Raw genomic sequence first — 20,469 nt, forward strand, 5'->3', positions numbered from 1 at the left:
TCCACAGCTTTTATAGCTTTTCTCACCTTTCTATATATTATTCTTTTAATAATTTCACTATCTCCTCGACCAGAATGGAAACTCTATGATGGGCACTGTTTTATCTCCTGTACCTAGAATAGCATCTGGCATACAGAAAGGACTAAAAAAAAATACATTCAACTGAATTGAGATAATCTGGATAGGAGAAAATTATGGTGCTCCCTAGAAAAATATTATTTTTGCTAAAGTATAAACACAGTGGACAATGAAGAAGAGGGTTAAACAATAAGGGCACTTGACTTGTCTTTCATTTCTAAAATGACTGGAATTTAAGGAAGGACAGAAAGGAGCCTCATTTTATGGATGGAGAAATCAAGGCCCTGGAAGCTTGTTCTAAGCCATCCAATGAGTTAAGGTTTTCCAATGCTTCCAATTAGATTATAATTCTAACAGGTCTGACTGAAAGCCCTTTCTGGTAAATTGCACAATCTTTATAATAGCTACCCTTCATAAAGCAGCTTGGATTCCCTACACATTAGAACTCCACTAAATATTAAAATTAGTCACTAAGTCTGAGCAACCTAATTTACCGCTCTGTTTAATCCTACCCTTTCCTATTTCAGCTCCACCAGCCTTGACTTGAAAGTAGGTAACCAAATATAGTTCATCTAGGAAGGAGGAAATTGGAAGGCAAGAAATGATATAAATAAGCTGCCAGACCAGGATCTTGTGTGAACAGGACACCAGCACTTCCAACAACACCACATAGAAGCTAAAAGAGGGGTTGAGCCTCCCAACCCTTGTCCTGGGAGCTTCAAGTATGGTGAGGCACAATTTTTATTAAAAGAGTTTACAAACAGATTAAACACACACACACCCCCCAAAAAAACATACAATCTCCATGCTCACCCACAGATAGGAATGTTGGCTAAGGGCTAAGGAATCCCTCAATAACTGGGACTGATGGCATTAATCCCCACAGCCTAGAGCTGGGACAGGCTCTGTCTTCATCACTGTCCTGGGGCCAGCAAGTCTAAGGCAAAAACCTGCTGGGAGGATTAAAGGTGCTCCAGAAAGGAAGATATCTTTCAGGCTGAGGTTTTTGCCTAAGGTCCATGAGGAAGGTCCCTAGAGTTAAACGCACATTATTGGAGAAAAGGCCCCTGGATGTAGAGAAGAAAGGACTCTTCTCTGGCACCAACAGCAATAAAATTTACTGGTTGAAAACATCCTGAATCTGGGAGAAGGAAGAAGCTTTATATATAAATCTCTTCTAGTCTCTTGTTCTCAGTTGAGTTGGCAGCCTATCTCTTTTCTAGTCTCTTTAGTTCTCAGTTGAGTTGGTGGCTTGTGTAGTAGAATAAGGAAGAGTTGACAATAGCAGGGCAACCAAAGTTGGAGGCTGGACCACAGGAATCTGGAATCACATGCTATGGGTTGGCCTCAGGAGGTGAATGAGTTTCCTGCAGTGTTTGGCAGAGGCAGGCCTAGGACTGCTGTGTGGCAGTGACTGATTCCCCAGAGAGAGCAAGGCTAGTTTCTCACTGGCACCCAGGGACACCAGTACCTGTAGGATAGAGAACAGATGATAGAACAGAACATGAGGCTCAGAAATGGTGGTGTCTGGGGCAGGTGCAGAGGACTTTCATTTACCCAGGAATTCCCACTTGAGAAGAGGAAGAAAAAGGAAATGGGCTCTTGAGGACTTGGAAAAGACTGAATGGGAGAAGAGAAACCTTGGAGATAGGAATCATCAGGACCAGAAGTCTACTTCCATTCTCTTTGGTTATAGACCATGAAACCAAGGCACTAAGGGACACATATACATGTCCCCAGGAAGACTTGATGAATGCAGCAGTAACTCACAGTAAGCCAAAAGGTCTAATTCCCAGCCTTCAATGCAGATGAGTGGGTTCTAACCTCATTACCACCAAGAATCCCATTAATTATTTTCCCCATGGATTGAACAAGATTCCTATAGGATCTTCATCATCAGCCAGGCAAGGTGGCTCACGCCTGTAATCCCACACTTCGGGAGGCCGAGGTAGGGGGATCATGAGGTCAGGACATCGAGACCATCCTGGCTATCACGGTGAAACTCTGTCTCTACTAAAAAAAATAATAATAATACAAAAAAATTAGCCGGGCATGGTGGCAGGTGCCTGTAGTCCCAGCTACTCGGGTGGCTGAGGCAGGAGAATGGCGTGAACCCAGGAGATGGAGCTTGCATTGAGCCGAGATCGTGCCACTGCACTCCAGCCTGGGCGACAGAGCGAGACTCTGTCTCAAAAAAAAAAAAAGAAAAAAAAGATCTTCACCATCCTCTCAAATTTCTGTTCTGCATGAACTTCCCAATGCTACCACTTTGAGATGTCATAATTTGTATTACCATATGTAGATATGTGTGATTTCCAATGGGCTTTTTTTTTTTTTTTTTTAGAGAGAGAGTCTCGCTATGTCACCCAGACTGGAGTGCAGCGCCATCATCTCAGCTCACTGCAACCTCCTCCTCCCAGGTTCAAGCGATTCTCTTGCCTCAGCCTCCCGAGAAGCTGGGATTACAGGCACCTGCCACCATACGCAGCTAATTTATGTATTTTCAGTAGAGACAGGGTTTCACTATGTTGGCCAGGCTGGTCTCAAACTCCTGACCTCAAGTAATCTGCCCACCTCCATCTCCCAAAGTGCTAGGATTATAGGCAAGATCCACAGAGCCTGGCCTATTGGGCTCTTTATATACTGAAAATCGCAGTCAGGCAGGGTGGCTCACACCTGTATTCCCAACACTTTGGGAGGCTGAGGCAGGTGTTCAAGGTCAGGAGTTCGAGATCAGCCTGGCCAACATGGTGAAACCTTGTCTCCATTAAAAACGCAAAAATTAGCCAGGTAAGGTGGTGCGTGCCTATAATCCCAGCTATTTGGGAGGCTGAGACAGGAGAATTGCTTGAACCTGGGAGGCAGAGGTTGCAGTGAGCCAACATCGTGCCATTGTACTCCAGCCTGGATGACAGAGTGAGACTCCATCTTAAAAATAAATAAAGGCCGGGCGCGGTGGCTCACGCCTGTAATCCCAGCACTTTGGGAGGCCGAGGCAGGCGGATCACAAGCTCAGGAGATCGAGACCACAGTGAAACCCCGTCTCTACTAAAAATACAAAAAATTAGCCGGGCGCGGTGGCGGGCGCCTGTAGTCCCAGCTACTAGGGAGGCTGAGGCAGGAGAATGCCGTGAACCCAGGAGGCAGAGCTTGCAGTGAGCCAAGATCGCGCCACTGCACTCCAGCCTGGTGGACAGAGTGAGACTCCATCTCAAAATAAATAAATAAATAAATAAATAAATAAATAAATAAATAAATAAATAAATAAGTAGGCTGAGCACAGTAGCTCACACCTGTAATCCCAGTACTTTGGGAGGCCAATTAGGGCAGATCACGAGGTCACGAGATCAAGACCATCCTGGCTAACATGGTGAAACCCCATCTCTACTAAAAAAATACAAAAAATTAGCCGGGCATGGTGGCGGGCACCTGTAGTCCCAGTTACTCGGGAGGCTGAGGCAGGAGAATTGCATGAACCCAGGAGGCGGAGCTTGCAGTGAGCTGAGATTGCGCCACTGCACTCCAGCCTGGGCGACAGAGAGAGATTCTGTCTCAAAAAAACAAAAAAGTAAATAAATATATAATAAAAATACAAAAATTAGCTGGGCATGGTGACAGGCACCTATAGTCCCAGCTACTCAGGAGGCTGAGGCACAAGAATCGCCCGAACCTGGGAGGCAGAGGCTACAGTGAGCTGAGATTGCACCACTGCAATCTGGCCTGGGCGACAGAGTGTGATTTAGTCTCAAAAAAAAAAAAGAAAAAAAGAGCAGCTCACACCTGTAATCCCAGCACTCTGGGAGGCCAAGGCAAGTGGATCACATGAGGTTGGGAGTTTGAGACCAGCCTGACCAACATGGAGAAACCTTGTCTCTACTAAAAATACAAAATTAGCCAGGCGTGGTGGCACATGCCTGTAATCCCAGCTACTCCGGAGGCTGAGGCAGGAGAATTACTTGAACCTGGGAGGTGGAAGTTGCGGTGAGCCAAGATCACGCCATTGCACTCCATCCTGGGCAATAAGAGTGAAACTCTGTCTCATAAAAAAAAAAAGAAAAAAGAAAATTGCGCAGAAGAGGCAGGATAAAGTAGTGGTTAAGAGAATGGGGTCTAGACTCAGACTTCTAAGTTCAAAAGCCCAATCCTACACACTGTCCTTGTAACTTGGACAAGTTATTAAATTATCTGTACCTCAGTTTTGTCATCTGCAAAATTAGGATGGTAATAGTTTAAACCAGAAAATAAAGGTAAAATGCTTAGCATCGTGCTTTTCTCATGGTAAGTCTAAAAAAACAGTCAGCACCTTTGTGGTACACAGAGTAAAACTATTCTATCTCAGCATCTCTTAGTCTCCCCTCATCTCCCTCCTGCACAGCTCTAGAAGAGATCAACTGTGGTCCTTGAGATCTCAGACATTTCCCAGCCCATTGGCGCCCTCTTCTAGCTCCCTTCCTTTCTCCAAGGCTGGAGATGGTAATTGGAACACTCACTCCAACACACTGTCCCTGGGAGAAACACGGCATAAGTTTCTGGATGTCCTGATTGCAATTCCTTACAGCTGATCTCAGATAAATGTTGTGAACTATAGGGGCCCTGATCATCATGATTCATAAGCACTGTAGGGTATACCTGATGGATGCCAGGCTCCTGTTGCAGGCTCCGGAGGGCAATGAGGGCGGCCTCCTTCACATTTGGCTGGGGGTCTCCACATGCCATCTCCAGGAGTCGCTGGGGTACTTGGCACTGTAACAGCTCCTCTCCCAACCCTTCAGGTCCCAAGTTGCCCAGAGCTGATGCAACATTGCGCCGGATACCAGCCTGAGGATCTCCAAGCAGCTGGGTCATACTGGGCACTGCAACTGCCAGGGCAGGTCCCAGAGGACCAGCCTGATAGGTTGCATTGCCCACAGCAAAGCTGGCACTGCACCGCACAACAGGATCCTTGTCTCCAAGCCCAAGTAGCAGAAGGCTGAGCAGTCCAGACTGGCTCTGCAGTGCCCCACGCAGGGCCACGCTGTGTTGGAGCAAGTGTCCCAGGAGCCTATAAGTGTGTGCCCGCACAGAATTCTCTGGGTGGCCCAGGAAGCTGCGCAGGGGCCGATAGGATTCATCAGAGCCAGCCAGAAGCTCTTGGATAAAGGACAAGTAGCTGGGAGACAGGACCCTGGCGGTATGGGCCAGTAGGGAGAGAAGGTCAGAGGTCAGCAGTGGCTGGTCACTCAGGAGGGCAACTGAGAGAAACGAGACGATGGTTCTAGGAGAGGCAGCCACTGTGTTCACAAACTGATTGAGAGAGGTGGGATCCGTGAGGGCCAGGCGTGTGAGGAGGCTGATGGGCAGCTCTACTTGCGTCAACGGAAGATGGTAGCAGCAGACCTGATAGAACAGGAGGTAAAATGATTCAGGGAGAGGGAGAGTATATGCTGCTAGAAAGAAGCCCAAAACCTGAGAGAGACAAAAGCCAAGCTATGGTGAGAAATGCCACAGAGAGCTGGAAGTCCCGCCCCACAGCACTCCACATGAGATACGATGTGGAGCCTGAGAGAGCAGGTTCTTTCCAAGATCATTCCTTACTTTGCAAGGACTCGGTCTCTGCCTTCAAAGATCCACTGTGAAAAAACAAAAAAAAAAAAAACAAAAGAACCAAGACCCACTGTGCAATGCCAATAATTGCCAGAAACATGATTCCTGGCCAAGGAGCTGAGTCTTCAGTGCCTAGAGTAGGATGTTCTCCCCAGTGAGCACCAACAGAACCAGGTGACGGACTGATGGAGAGGAGGAGGCACCAACCCAGCTCCCACCACATGCCTCTGCACAGGCCTGAGTACTGTCTCCATGCCACCTTTTGAGTCAAGCCAGCTGCTCCACACTTACAGGGGCCTAGAAGAGCCCTGGAGCTGCTGGGAAGTAAATTAGAGGATATAAGGTTGGCTATCTTCCTCTCCCACCTTCATGCTAGCTGCCCAAGTACCTGCAGCAGATGGGCTGCAACTTCTGAGTCCCTGAGGTCGGCCAAGATGTCTATAAGGAGGTTGGCATCCACGTCCAGCGCAAAGGGGAAGCAAAGGAGCTGGCAGACAGAGAGCACCACGACAGGGAGAAACTCAGACCCATGAGGCCTAAGGAAAGGAATGTCAAAGAGACTTTTATCATTCCCCCTCCCTCCTCCAATTCCTTCGCCCAGCTCCCGTTCTACAATCTCAGCCAGTACTTAGGTTTCCAGCCTAAACCTGATCTCATCTTTCTTGCTTCATAGTTCAATCTGTCAGTAACTTCTCTCCTGCCTTCTCTCTCCCTCCCCATTGCTGACTCTGTGGCTCTTCCTCTAGCTCAAACTCACGCTTGGCACAGTTGATTCAGGAAGCTGGGGCGAAGCAGATGCTTTAGGATGGACATGAGGATACTTCCATGCTGGGACAGGCAGCTCAGGCATAACTGGGGCTCCTGGGTAAAGGTGGCCATGGCCAGGCTCAGCAGGGCTGCCATGCCTGGGAACACCAAAAATAGAGACCCAATGGAACAGGCAAGAGGCCCAGATACCCCTGCTTCCTCACAGTTCCCAGGGCTACACCTGTTCAGTCCCTTCCCCGTCTTAGAGCAGCTCTAGCGCCGACACCGCTTCCTGTCCCCAGGCAAAAGCAAAAAAAAAGAAACCTCTGTGGGTTAACCCAGTTCTGGGCTGCCTCCTGTTGGAGATCAATGCACTCCCAAAAAGGATACTGATAGAAAGATACCCTGGGGAGAAATCAGTGTCCAGTCTGGCTCTGGGCTTGGTGGACTGGATAGCGAAAGCTCCCCTTCCTGTGTAGATGCCTCCTTAGTGAGCCTCAGGACCATGGAGAAGCGGTGCCACAAAACGGTCCACATTTCCGAACTGGCCACATCCCTGATTAGGCCAGCCTTCCCCTGCTAGAAATAAAAGTGAAAGAGGGCCGGGGGAAAGACAGAAGCCAGGAGTTCAAATGCTTTTATTCATTCCTGTCCCTGACTTCCAAGGAAAGGAAATCCCAGAAATAATTCCTTCTGCTTTCCCACCTAGTATTTCCTTGTTGTCTTATTTCACTTTCTTGTCAAACCTTAACCCTCTGACCTCACAACTCATGTGTATGTCTGCTGAAACCCAGGGAATTCATTTTATCCCCCACTGGATCCCAGGGGATGCAGCGAATGGTTTCCTTCAAAGGGTCGGTACTGAGGGCAGGCAGGGAAGTTCCAAGGCTATCACAGGCACAGTAGCTTGAGATGGGAGGCTGTGGGTTGCTTCTTCATTCCTCTGGTCCAGAGGCTCCCCAAAATGCCCAGTTCCTCTCCCTTTCCTTCCCATCCATCCCAAGATGCATCTGTACCTCAGTGAGGAGCTGCAACAGAAGGATGAGGAGACCATCATAGAATCCACAACTACCTGGTGGAGTCAACCGAACCTGTCAGAGAGAAACAAGAATAATGCAGGTGCCTAAGAGGAATGGGGTGGCCGTTAAACCAAGGCAGGTCAGTGATGGTGCCATGGAGGGAACAGATTGGAGAGTCAACCGGAAGGTAGAATATATGGGATCTGGGGGAACCATTTGGATGGGGGAATAATGGTGAAGACAGAACAGTCACTGATGACTCCCAAAGTTCTGACTTATGCTCCTGGATGAGTGTTAGTACTATCACTAGTGATACAACCTGTCTGAAGGCTAACTTAGTCTAGAAAAAGCAGATGAGTATTATTACATTGGTGTGTCTATCTTTCAAGTGTGTTGTGACATAACATGTGAAAATGTTTTATAAATTATAAAGAATTCAGCCAGTGCAGTAGCTCACGCCTATTATCCCAGCACTTTGGGAGGCCAAGGCGGGTGGATCACGAAGTCAGGAGTTCAAGACCAGCCTGGCCGACATGGTGAAATGCCGTCTCTACTAAAAATACAAAAATTAGCTGGGCATGGAGGCACGCACCTGTTGTCCCAGCTACTCAGGAGGCTGAGGCAGAAGAACTGCTTGAACCCAGGAGGTGGAGGTTGCAGTGAGCCGAGATCATGCCACTGCACTCCAGCTTGGCAACAGAGTGAGACTCCATCTCAAAAACAAACAAACAAAAAAAAGAATTCTACATATATAAAGGATGACAGGCCGGGCACAGTGGCTCATGCCTGTAATCCCAGCACTTTAGAAGGCGGAGGCGGGTGGATCACTTGAGGCCAGGAGTTCAAGACCAGCCTGGCCAACATGGTGAAACCCCATCTCTACTAAAAGTACAAAAAAAATGAGCCAGGCGTGGTAGTATACACCTGTAATCCCAGCACTTTGGGAGGCCGAGGTGGGTGGATCACATGAGGTCAGGAGTTCGAGACCAGCCTGACCAACCTGGAGAAACCCCGTCTCTACTAAAAATACAAAAATTAGCCGGGCATGGTGGTGCATGCCTGTAATCCCACCTACTCGGGAGGCTGAGGCAGGAGAATCACTTGAATCCAGGAGGCAGAGGTTATGGTGAGCCGAGATCGCACCATCGCACTCCAGCCTGGGCAACAAGAGGGAAACTCCATCTCAAAAAAAAAAAAAAAGGATGACAATAATTTGATTATAAAGTCTATCCTTCTTTTTACAAAATGAAGGAAAGATGAGTTCCAAAGGGTCTAAAAATGAAAGGAAGAAAAGTCCTGGGAAAGGAGAAAGCAGAAAGAAGCCTACATAATGGACTGATGTCCTGAAGAATTCACAGGATGTCAGCCACCTTTTCCATCTGTTAAGAAGAACAAGTGGGAAAAGCAGAGTGGAAGCTGAAGTCAGAGGTGAAGAAATTATGCATTAGGAAGGACTCTGCCAAGAGCATGAGCTTCTGGAGGAGGAGAATGAAGCAGGCAGGGTTATCACACTACTCAGAAAACCCAGGTTAGTCACCCTCCTCTTCCCTTCCCTCCCTCACTCTCTAGAAGCCCTGCATATTAAAAAGAAATCTAAAGTCTGGATCAATCTGGGTTCAGAGGGGCCTATTATCCGGCAACAAATCTAGAAAAGGAAGGGCTCCTTGATTCCTTTTCCATTCCTCAGTTTACTCCAGGCTTGCTAGCATTTCAGTCTTTTCCCCTTGAATGCGGTCCTAGTGTCTGACTCAGAGAAAACATGTCTGTGCCCTCCCTGGGGAGCCTCACCTCTGCAGGGGCAGACAAGGCATGTGTGGCTGCAGCCATCCATTCCATGGGCTGGAGGTTAAAGGTCACCCCTTGCTGACCAAGCTGTCCCAATAGACAGGCTGCTGCACTCTGTGGGAGAGGTAGAAGAGGAGAAAGAATGTCCAAATCTAATAGCATTCAGGACAGGCAGAGAGGATTTATGTCTCTGCCAAAAGAATGCCTCCAGAAACATGCAAATTGGATAGTGACTCCCCCACTTCCACAAGGGGTAGATGCTAGGGTGAAAAGGGGAGAAGGGTGAAGGTTAAAAATTTACCACAAGAGAGACGACATGCGAATGGGTAAAGAGAGTAGCAACGTCACTGCCTAGCTTCTCCATTCTGGAATAAACAGATATATCAAGGGGTGCAGCAGTATTAAAGGAGGTTAGTAAGCGGCCTCCCCTCTCCCTTGCATGACGTTCTTCACCTAGGCTGCATGTCTACCTCCAAGGCACAAAGTTGATGGGAGTCTAGGTCTGTTCTTTGTAGAGAAAGCTTCACACTCTCTATCCCAATTCCTCCTAAGGATAGGCTGTAGGGTACCATTCTACATATTCTTTGTGAGGGTTAGCTATGTGGCTAGAAGACTTCTGTGGAGACACCCTACTTTATGACTTACCCACAAGGCAGGTTTTGGAGCCGAAAGACAAGAAGGGAGAGGAAGTAGAGTGTCACTTCAGTAGACTCTTCCCAATCTACTACCTTTACCTACAAAGGAAACCTAAGATATCAGAACAACCTCTGGTTGAGACAGTGGGGCCACCAGGGGAAGCCCACCTGTGCTGCTGGCTTACCTTGCCCTGAACCAACACAAACAGGGATTCCAAGGCCAGGGGATCCTGCCCTAGAAGACGGCACAGGCGCTCACTGACAAGGCAGCAGGAGTACAGAACCTGAGAGAGAGGGAAGGAGTCTGGCAGTGAAGCAGAGCAGGCCCCGGGCTCCAAGATTGAAAGCTCAGCTGAAACACCAGCCAGCCCCTCAAAAGATCTGGTACCCACACTTGGGAGTGTGAGAGAACCCCCTTCTGCCTCTTGCTGTGAGATAGCGAGACAGGGACCCTTCTCGGTTCTGCTGAGGACTGGCTAACAGTGGGGTCCTCTCAGTTGAACAGATTTAAAAACAGAAAGGAGTCTTCCAAGGGGGTGTCTCAATTGGTCTCTCTCAGTCTCTCTCTCTCTCTTAGTCCCCCTCTCTTGGTCTGTCTCTCTGTTTCTCTCTCTGTCTATATGGGGAGTTAAAAATAAAGCTGTGATGCCAGGAGTTAAGAGAATTACCTTGAGAAGGTGCAGGCACAGGATGGGATGCTGCAGGCCAGAGATGAGGGATGGCCTGAGCTGGCTGCTGTCTTCAGTTAGCTGATTTGCCAAATGCCAACAGACCTATAGAGACGTACCTGAAGGCTCAATCCTATCCATATTATTACAACCCTATTCCTCACATATGTCCAAAATGATCAGGACTCTCAGTCTCTTCCTAGTCACTCTTCCCACATTCACCAGAAACTTCAGATCCTATTTTATCCCCAGTCTTCATCACCAATAGAAAACCAAAAGTCATGGCATAGTTTGGCCCCAGTGTAGCCAGGTAGAGAGGAAAGGATTACTGACCAACAGGGATCAGGAAAGCTGAATCCTCAGTCCTTGAGGAAGCATCAATGGAGGCTTCAGATCAGCTGCCCCACCACCTGGGCAGTTTATCACTGTGCTCTCTCCCTCACCAACTGGCCATGGGCTCTGGGATTCTGGCTATATCATGTTCTACAAATGGCCCAGGGTGGGAGCATCTGTTTCTGGAAGTACTAAAGGAGGGGCTTAAAAGCTTGTTTTTCTGTCTTTCTGAAAAACTGGGGCTAGCCTCCCCAACTCCTCTGGCAGAAGGGATGAGAGGAACAAGCAATTGTAGCTCGGACCTGCTCCTTGGCGTCCCAGCACTCAGGCAGTCCCACAGGAGCAGTGCATATGGCTGCGAGGGCAGAGGAAATGGCTCCAGGTAGATCCTCACTCTGCTCTCGCAGTGGCTGGCTCACTTGTGGGGCTCCTATGGAGAAAAGCAAAGAGTGACTCCAAAGGCCTGGGGCTCTTGCCCTAGACAACAGCACCAGTACTCACTGATATGGCAGCAGGAGTAGGGAACCTAAGGGAGTGGGAAGAATGCAGGATGAAGTCTGTTTGTTTCCCTCAGATCCCCATTCATCCTCTCAGTTCACAGTTATTTACTGAGCACCTACTAAATGCCAGGCGCTATCTAGGTGATGGCACTAGAAAGAGCAGAACCTGAGCTATGCAACAAAGAAGTCAAGAGAACCTCCCTTCCCCACTCAGGTTACCTGGGGGAGTGTGGACAGGGAGCTGTGGAACTGTCAAGCCATGAAGGAGCCCATCCAAGACAACCTGCTGTGTCGTCAGCAAGCTGGAGTAAAAGGCTTTGGAGATGGCCCGGCTGTTCCCATCTATGGCTTCACACAGGACAGTAAAGCACTAAAGGAGACAAGTGCAGAGGTAGCATCAGGGCATCAGAAGACTGGGCTTAGTGTAAAAAACAAGAAACCCTGAGGATCTGAGGAAAGAGGACAAAAACCCAAGCAAACACATGTCTAATTTTAAGCATTCTTCACACCAAAAATGCATTATAACTGCCTTCATTCATGCTTCAAGGACAATAATTTCAGGTGTAAATCCTTCTATTCTCTGATCAGCTGCTCCCTAGATGATGTTTCTCAAAGTGTTTTTTATAGACTGTGAGTATGAGAATTCCTAGCGGTCAAGTGCAATGGCTCATGCCTGTAATCCCAACAGGGGATTGGGAGGCTGAAGCAGGTGGATAGCTTGAGCTCAGAAGTTTGAGACCAACCTGGGCAATATGGCAAAACCGTGTCTCTACTAAAAATACAAAACAAAAATAGTCAGGCCTGGTGGAGTGCACCCATAGTCTCAGCTACTTGGGAGGCTGAGGTGGGAGGATTGCTTGAGCCCGGAGGGTGGAGGTTGCAGTGAGTCAAGATCATGCCACTGCACTCTAGCCTGGGTGACAGAGAGAGACCCTGTCTCAAAAAAAGAAAAGAAAAGAAAAGAAGAAATCCTAGGGATTCCTGGGTCCCTCCCAACTCAGTCCTATTGATTCAGAATTTCAGCAGGTAATTATTCCAAACTCCCCATTCTATTCATAGCACATGACATGAGAAGTGCTGGCCAATAACATGAGTCACTGCTGGCCAAAATTTAGGTTAGACAGTAAAAGCTTTCTGACTTGAAAGGGTGAGGGATATTAAAACAGGAAAACAGGATCTCGGACCAGGAAAGTTTGAGTGAATGCTAGCTAAAGGCAAGAAGTAGTCCAGATTCATGTTCCCAATTACCAGTTTTAACAATGACCAGGCAATTATTTACTTCCTTACACATATATGTTCCTCTCTATCTCCTCTGAGGTTAGTCAGAATACAGCTATTTTCTCATTCAATCCTCCATTCTCCTGTCCCTTACCTCCAGAATCTAGGGAAAAGAACTGAATAGTTTACTAATCCTCAGGACAAACGAGGTTAGACAATACTAGATGATTTGCAAGTCTTTTCAAGAAGAAGTAGTTCTTTTTGTGGTCTCCTGAAATATGCCAAACTGCTTAAAGCCTCTGGGCCTTTATATATGTTACTCCTTCTGTGTAGAATTTCTACGTTGTGCCTCATTTACATGGCAAACGGCAATGTATTCTTCAGATGCTAGCAGAGATGATTTCCTTCTTCGAGATTTCTTCTATGATGCTCCAAATAGTGTTAACTGCATCTTCTTCAGTGGTTAACTGCATCTTCTTCATAAAATACAGTGGTGCTCTTGTATTATATGCAAAGTTCCAATGTACTTTTCACTATTGTCCCTAATCCCTTTACCTCTCCCCTGTTAAATTATCCCTAGTCCCTTGAAGGCAGGCACTTTTTCTTACTCACATGGCATATGGCATGGTGAGAATTCAACAAATGTTTGTTGGATTAACTTGATCTGACCCTACATAGTCATAAGAAAGGGGATGGGAGAAACATGGGGAAAGATAGGAGATACAGAAATCTGGAAGTGGGAGCAGATTACCATGAGGCTGTCCCTCCGCAAAGTCTGCTCAGAGTCATCTGGTTGGGCCAGAAGTTTCCCCAACAGGTCCAGAAAGAGGTTGGCAGCCTCCTGAAATACCTGTAGGCTGGGGGTGGAAAATGAGCCCATGATTTCTTACTTCTCTACTAAAAGCCTGGATATAGTGAATGGGTCAGTTCTGGGCAGGTAGGAGAATCTCTGCAAAGGGACACATCAGAACGTTCTCCCTTCTCCCTTGCCCCCCTCCCCCCCACACACACACCCTCCAAGCCCCTTTTTTGACATTTTATCTAGGTTATTCACATATTTTTTTTTCTTTCTTTCTTTAATCCACTTGGCTTCCTGGAACAGGTTATTTACATCTTGACCTTTCCATTTTAGGACCATGGTGACTGCTGACTCTTAGAACCTGTAAGTCTTGAGGCCAAGTTGGAGCTGTCTTAGGGTCCTTAAAAGGACTATGAGTGGCCACTCAGCTGATTCCTAAACCTGTAACAAATCACAGCTTCTTCATACTTGTCCTGTTCCTAAATGGGAAGGGCACATGGGGTAGAAACAGAAACCAAACTTGCCAACAGTACAAAAGCACCTCTTATCCTACCTGTCACCTGTCTGGCTCCTCTCCAGATTGAAGGTACAGGCAAAGTAGGCCTGAATCACAGCCATCAGGTCCCGTAAGAAAGTCCCATACCAAGATTGCTGCCCAGGAAAAGGAGAAGAGAGGAAGGGTAATGTGGAGGATGGAAACAAAGAATAGAAAAAACAGTAGAAAGGGTCTATAGAGACCCAGTCAAGTTGATCAAACAGAAAGGGACAGAAGAGAAGTACAGGCAGAGAGAGAGTTCTAGGGGTAACAGAGAATCTGCCAATGGGCTGTAAACAGCCTGGATTAAATGTGTCTTGTTTGGCCTGAATAGCACTTTGGAGTATAGGAGGTTCTATTTTTCAAAAATCTTTTTCTCTAAATTCCTTAAAACCACCCAAGATTAATACTCATCAACAAAGTACAGCTTTCCAGCTGCCTCAGCCTAGGCCCTATTAAGTATTTACAGTGACTCTGAAATATTCCCCATCCTCTCAGCCCAGCTACAGTAGGACACAGAAGGGGGAAGTAGAGGTTTGGCCCCAAACACACTGAGTCTCTGTCCCAGCTCTTCCACTTGTTATCTCTGTGACCATTTACAAATTAGTAACTGTGTATGAGTTATCTTTGAATTTTAGTACTCTGCTCTGTAAGATCTGTAAGATCAATGAAGCCTAGGATCTAACACCTCAAAGCACAGTGCTCTAAATATTTAAAAATTACACATAAAAATTTGGGTTTCTACTTTTCCTTAGAAAACTAGAAGATCTGGCAATACCAGGCTCATATTTCCCTGTGGCAACAACGGGCTGAAGGCTGAGGAAAGGATGCCTCTACTCTATTTAGAGTACGCATGTGAACTCTAGTTCATCATATTCCCCACTACTCATATAGCCACACGCATAGCCTACTTCACAGCTGACATTATCTGCCTGGCCCCAGAAGGCATTAGAGTTTGCAATTAATAGTTTATTAACTAGAAAGAGGAGGAAAGAAAATAAAAGGCAGTCAGACCAAAGACAGATGGCAATCTGAATGAGAGAAATCCAAGAAAAAGAACCTCTGTGAGTCTTCAGAGGCTCCTGTCCTGGTGCTTACCTGCTGGAGGCTGTTGCTCTCCTGACTGTGCCTGAGTAGACTGAGCGGCAGCCCTGGAAGCCCTGCCTCTCGGCAGAAGGAATACAAGGCAACAGAGTCACTGCAGCTGGAGAGAAGACTGCTTAGGACCCGGAATGCAGGCAGGATGTGGGAAGCACCCTCCAGGATGCCTTTCAGGATCTGGGTGACATGAGGGAAAGAAGCAATGACTGATATTTTCAGAAGTAAAAGAAGAAGAGCTACATATACCAAGTATCCCCAAAGAGCTGGCAAAGCAGACCAAATGCTTGCATTCCTTTCTTTGCAAGCCTAAAACACAGAGAAGGAAAGCAGGGAAACAGGGGGACTGTACCAGGGAAGAAGACAATAGATGGTCAGGTTACCTGACACAGAACACCAGGGACCAGGGGGTAGGGGCCTCTCCTCAGGATCTCTGTCACACTAAGTGCCATTCCCATCTGCTCCCTCCCTTCTCCAGCCCTTTACCTTAAAAACAAAAAACATGTGCACTGCACATGCTTCTGAAAATTCAAAACAATGCATATAAAACAATATTATTCAACCATAAAAAGACAAAACAACATTATTCAACTCTAGATCAGGGTTGACAAACTATGACTCATAGGTCAAATCCAGCCTAACACTTATTTGTATACAGCCTGCATGCTAAGGATAGTATTATATTTTTATTATTTATTTATTTATTTATTTATTTTTCAAGACAGAGTTTCACTCTTGTCCTCCAGGCTGGAGTGTAATGGAGTGATCTTGGCTCACTGCAACCTCTGCCTCCTGGGTTCAAGCGATTCTTCTGCCTCAGCCTCCCAAGTAGCTGGGATTACAGATGCCCGCCACCACGCCTAGCTAACTTTTATATTTTTGGTAGAGATGGGAATTCACCATGTTGGCCAGGCTGGCCTCAAACTCCTGATCTCAAGTGATCCGCCCATCTCAGCTTCCCAAAGTGCTAGGATTATAGGCGTGAGCCACCATGCCTGGCCAGTATTATATTTTTAAAATGGTTATTCTTCAAAAGAAGAACATTTACATCAAGTATTTTATAATATGCCATTAGCTTTTCTAAATGTTGGCATTTGCTCATTTAATATTTACAATAACTGTGAAATAAACAGAATTAGCCATTTTATAGATGAAGAAACTGAAGCTTCTACATAGGTCAAAGAAGCAAAGATCACACAGCTAATGAGTAGTGCAGCTGGAATTCCACCAGAGGGAGTCTTATCCCTAAAGGCAGAGCTTTCAGTCCGCCTCCCCACACTGCAAGTTATCCAACACTAGGAAGAAAACCTGTTAGTGCCAAAAGACAAGTGCAAAGTGCCAAGCCAATTCAATAAGGAAAGGAGAGTTCTTTTCAACAAATGGTGCCAGGACAATTATATATCCACATGCAAAACCAATCAACTTAGATCCTTTTCTCACATTATACACAAAAATTAGCTCAAGATGGGTCAAAAACCTAAATGTAAGAGCTAAAACTATAAAACTTTTAGGAAAAGAGAAAATCTTTAAGACCTTGCATTTGGAAAAGATTTTGTATACCCAACATCAAAAGCATGGACCACAAAGGGAAAAAACAGTAACTGAACTTAATCAAAATTCAACATTTTTTGCTTCAAAAGACACTCTTATGAGAAGGAATGAAAAGACAAACCACAGACTGGGAGAAAATATTTGCAAATCACCCATCTAATAAAGGTCTTATGTTGAGAATATACAAAGAAGTCTTATACAACTCAATAATACAAACAACCAAATTAAAAACTGAGCAAAAGACTTGAGATATTTCACAAAGAAAATATACAAATAGTGACTAAGCCACGAAAACATGTTCAACATTCATCATTAGTGGAATGTAAATTAAAATAACAATGAGATACTACCTCACACTTACTAGAATGGCTACAGTAAAAAAGTTAGACAATAACAAGTTGGAGACAAAGACAAGGATGTGAAGAAACAAGGACACTCATATAATACTGGTGGGAATGTAAAACAGTACAGCCACTTTGGAAAATAGTTCAGCAGTTTCTTAAAATGTTAAATATAAATTTACCATATGACCAGCAATTCTACTCCTATGTAATTACCCAAGGGAAATAAAAACATATATCCAGGCCGAGCGCGGTGGCTCAAGCCGGTAATCCCAGCACTTTGAGAGGCCAAGACGGGTGGATCACGAGGCCAGGAGATCGAGACCATCCTGGCTAACATGGTGAAACTCCGTCTCCACCAAAAAATGCAAAAAACTAGCCAGGCGAGGTGGTGGGCGTCTATAGTCTCAGCTACTCAGGAGGCTGAGGCAGGAGAATAGCGTAAACCCGGGAGACAGAGCTTGCAGTGAGCTGAGATCTGGCCACTGCACTCCAGCCTGGGTGACAGAGCGAGACTCTTTCTCAAAAAAAAAAAAAAAAAAAAAAAACATATATCCATACATAGACTTGCTTGTGAATGTTTGTAGCAGAATTATTCATAAAAGCCAAAAAGTGGAAACAACCCAATATATCAATGTCTAATCAACTGGTAAGTAGATAAACGAAATGTGATATATCTATATAACGGAATAATAACCAGCTATAAAAAGGGGAATGATGATTAACTAAATGGGGGCTGGGGGCTAGGGGCAGTGGCTCACACCCATAATCCCAGCACTTTGGGAGGCCAAGGCGGGAGGATTATTTGAGCCCAGGAGTTCCAGACCAGCCTGGGCAACATGGTAAAACCTCATCTCTACAAAAAATACAAAAAATTAACTAAGTGTGGTGGTGCACGCCTGTAATCTCAGCTACCTGAGATGCTGAGACACGAGAATCCCTTGAACCAGGGAGGTGGAAGCTGAAGTGACCCGAGATCATGCCACTACACTCCAGCCTGGTGACAGAGTAAGACCCTATCTCAAATATTAAAAAAAAAAAAAAAAAAATGCCGGGCGCAGTGGCTCATGCCTGTAATCCCAGCACTTTGGGAGGCCGAGGAGGGCGGATCACAAGGTCAGGAGTTCAAGACCAGCCTGGCCAAGATGGTGAAACCCCATCTCTACTAAAAATACAAAAAATTAGCCGGGCATGGTGGCACGAGCCTGTAATCCCAGCTATTCTGGAGGCTGAGGCAGAGAACTGCTTAAACCTTGGGGGACAGAGGTTGCAGGGAGCTGAGATTGTGCCACTGCACGCCAGCCTGGGCAACAAAGCAAGACTCAAAAAAAAACAAAAAAAAACAAAAAAATGAAAATGGGTATGAGGGATTTTATTGGGGTGATGAAAATGTTCTAAAACTGAACTATGATAACAGTTTTAAAATTGGCAAATTTACTAAAAATCATTTATCATACATCAAAAAAGTATAAATCTTATACATAAATTATACCTGAATAAAGTGATACAGCAACATAGTTTAGCGAGTACCCAGGAAGGAAAAGCACTGTGTTTCAGACAAGCAAAGTAAGGTTTTGCAGGAGGGAACACTAACTTTGCACTAACTTTGAATGCTAATTAAGCAAAATGTCATTCCCCACCCCCCTGCAAAATAACCTTATTCTTCTCACTAGTGTACCTGTAGTACAAAATATTGTATATTCAATTGTTATGTATAATTTCATCAATAAAAAATTAGTGAAAATGTGTTTTCCCTCATTATGTAAGTACTTAACATAATATCCTCCATTTTTGCCTATTGGCTCACAATGCCTAAAATATTTACCATTGAAAAAGTCTGATCCCTGCTCTAGTAGGTATTCTTCCCTTCAGAAACAGAAACCCGAGGGCTGCTCTTTCTGTGTTACTAACGAGGCTGGCAAACCTCCTCAAACTAAGCAGACAGATTGAAGAATTAGAAAAGGACAAACTTTCTCTTTCTCCTGAAGTCAGCGTATTTCAACGCTCCATCTGTGAAAATAGTCTTGATCCCATCCACAGTGTTTTTCTGCCCATTACCTGCCCTCCAGCCTCATGCAGCTGACTCTGGACGCGCTGGCAGAAGTCAGGATTGCACAGCAAGGTGAGAGGAGCCTTCAGTTGAATAGGCACAGGCTCAGTGGTCTCCAGCAGGTGCTGCCACTCATTGTCACTGTCTGGCTCCTGAGGCAGAGGGGAGTGGAAGGGGTCAGGAGTAGTGTGTAAGTCTAAGGTAGTAGATCCCAACCAGTAGAAACCATGGGGAATCATGAAGTAACTGCAAGGAGCCAGGGACTGCTTTAGCACAGATGTAAACCTTCAGTCACCTGCTAAAAAAGGTGCAGCTGGCAGTCTGTGAGGGGTCTTGAAGAGTCTCTTGGAGAACACTGGCATGTGTGCATAAAGAGATACTTAGAAAGATGTCCACTGAAGCATGGTTTGTAATAATTTTTAAAAGGAAAAGATTATAAAATCAGTCTAAGGGAATAAGGGAATAATAAACCAGGGTCCATCCATATTGGAAAATACTATGAGGTTATTAAAAAGATTGTGAGGGCCGGGCACATGGCTCATGCCTATAATCCCACCACTTTGGGAGGCCGAGACTGGCAGATCACCTGAGCTCAGGAGTTCAAGACCAGCCTGGCCAATGTGGTGAAACCCCCTCTCTATAAAAATACAAAAATGAGCTGGGTGTGGTGGCACACGCATGTAATCCCAGCTACTCAGGAGGCTGAGACAGGAGAATTGTTTGAACCCAGGAGACAGAGTTTGCAGTGAGCCCAGATGGCACCATTGCGCTCCAGCCTAGGTGACAGAGCGAGACTCCGTCTCAGAAAAAAAAAAAAAAAAAAAAAAAAAAAAAGGCCAGTGTGAGCAGTAGCTCATACCTGTAATCCCAGCACTTTGGGAGGCTGAGGCAGACAGATCACCTGAGGTTGGGAGTTCGAGACCAGTCTGACCAACATGGAAAAACCCTCTCTCTACTAAAAATACAAAATTAGCTGGGTGTGGTGGCGGATGCCTGTAATCCCAGCTATTCGGGAGGCTGAGGCAGGATAATCACTTGAACCCAGGAGGCAGAGGTGGCAGTGAGCCAAGATCATGCCATTGCACTCCAGCCTGAGCAATAAGAGTGAAACTTCAGGCCGGGCGCGGTGGCTCATGCCTGTAATCCCAGCACTTTGGGAGGCCGAGGCGGGCGGATCACAAGGTCAGGAGAGCGAGACCACGGTGAAACCCCGTCTCTACTAAAAAAAATACATAATTTAGCCGGGCATGGTGGCGGGTGCCTGTAGTCCCAGCTACTCTGGAGGCTGAGGCAGGAGAATGGCGTGAACCCGGGAGGCGGAGCTTGCAGTGAGCCGAGATGGCGCCACTGCACTCCAGCCTGGGTGACAGAGCGAGACTCCGTCTCAAAAAAAAAAAAAAAAAAAAGAGTGAAACTCCGTCTCAAAGAAAAAAAGATTGTGAGGCTGGGCATATTAGCTCATGCCTGTAATCCCAGCACTGGGAGGTTGAGGTAGGACTGCTTGAGGCCAGGAGTTTGAGATCAGCCTG

At 46.2% G+C, this 20,469-nt stretch overlaps 1 protein-coding gene across 2 annotated transcripts in view; it reads right to left on the reverse strand.

The window, feature by feature from the left end:
- Positions 1-707: 707 nt before the first annotated feature.
- Positions 708-20,469, reverse strand: part of STK36 (serine/threonine kinase 36) — a 31,330-nt gene continuing 11,568 nt past the window's right edge. For both annotated transcript variants that reach the window (XM_010360248.1, XM_030915980.1), the window contains exons 11-27: positions 18,949-19,092; positions 14,999-15,178; positions 13,919-14,016; positions 13,318-13,423; positions 11,568-11,718; positions 11,151-11,278; positions 10,516-10,620; positions 10,033-10,131; positions 9,858-9,946; positions 9,514-9,577; positions 9,216-9,326; positions 7,425-7,499; positions 6,813-6,987; positions 6,419-6,566; positions 6,050-6,197; positions 4,708-5,454; positions 708-1,549 (exon numbers count right to left, since the gene is read on the reverse strand). In XM_010360248.1, the coding sequence (XP_010358550.1) occupies positions 1,406-1,549; positions 4,708-5,454; positions 6,050-6,197; positions 6,419-6,566; positions 6,813-6,987; positions 7,425-7,499; positions 9,216-9,326; positions 9,514-9,577; positions 9,858-9,946; positions 10,033-10,131; positions 10,516-10,620; positions 11,151-11,278; positions 11,568-11,718; positions 13,318-13,423; positions 13,919-14,016; positions 14,999-15,178; positions 18,949-19,092 (2,712 nt within the window). In that variant the 3' untranslated portion in view covers positions 708-1,405. The remainder of the gene's footprint in view (positions 1,550-4,707; positions 5,455-6,049; positions 6,198-6,418; positions 6,567-6,812; positions 6,988-7,424; positions 7,500-9,215; positions 9,327-9,513; positions 9,578-9,857; positions 9,947-10,032; positions 10,132-10,515; positions 10,621-11,150; positions 11,279-11,567; positions 11,719-13,317; positions 13,424-13,918; positions 14,017-14,998; positions 15,179-18,948; positions 19,093-20,469) is intronic.

Source organism: Rhinopithecus roxellana, chromosome 14 (genome assembly GCF_007565055.1).
Source record: "Rhinopithecus roxellana isolate Shanxi Qingling chromosome 14, ASM756505v1, whole genome shotgun sequence".
In the NCBI taxonomy this organism is placed as follows: Eukaryota; Metazoa; Chordata; class Mammalia; order Primates; family Cercopithecidae; genus Rhinopithecus; species Rhinopithecus roxellana.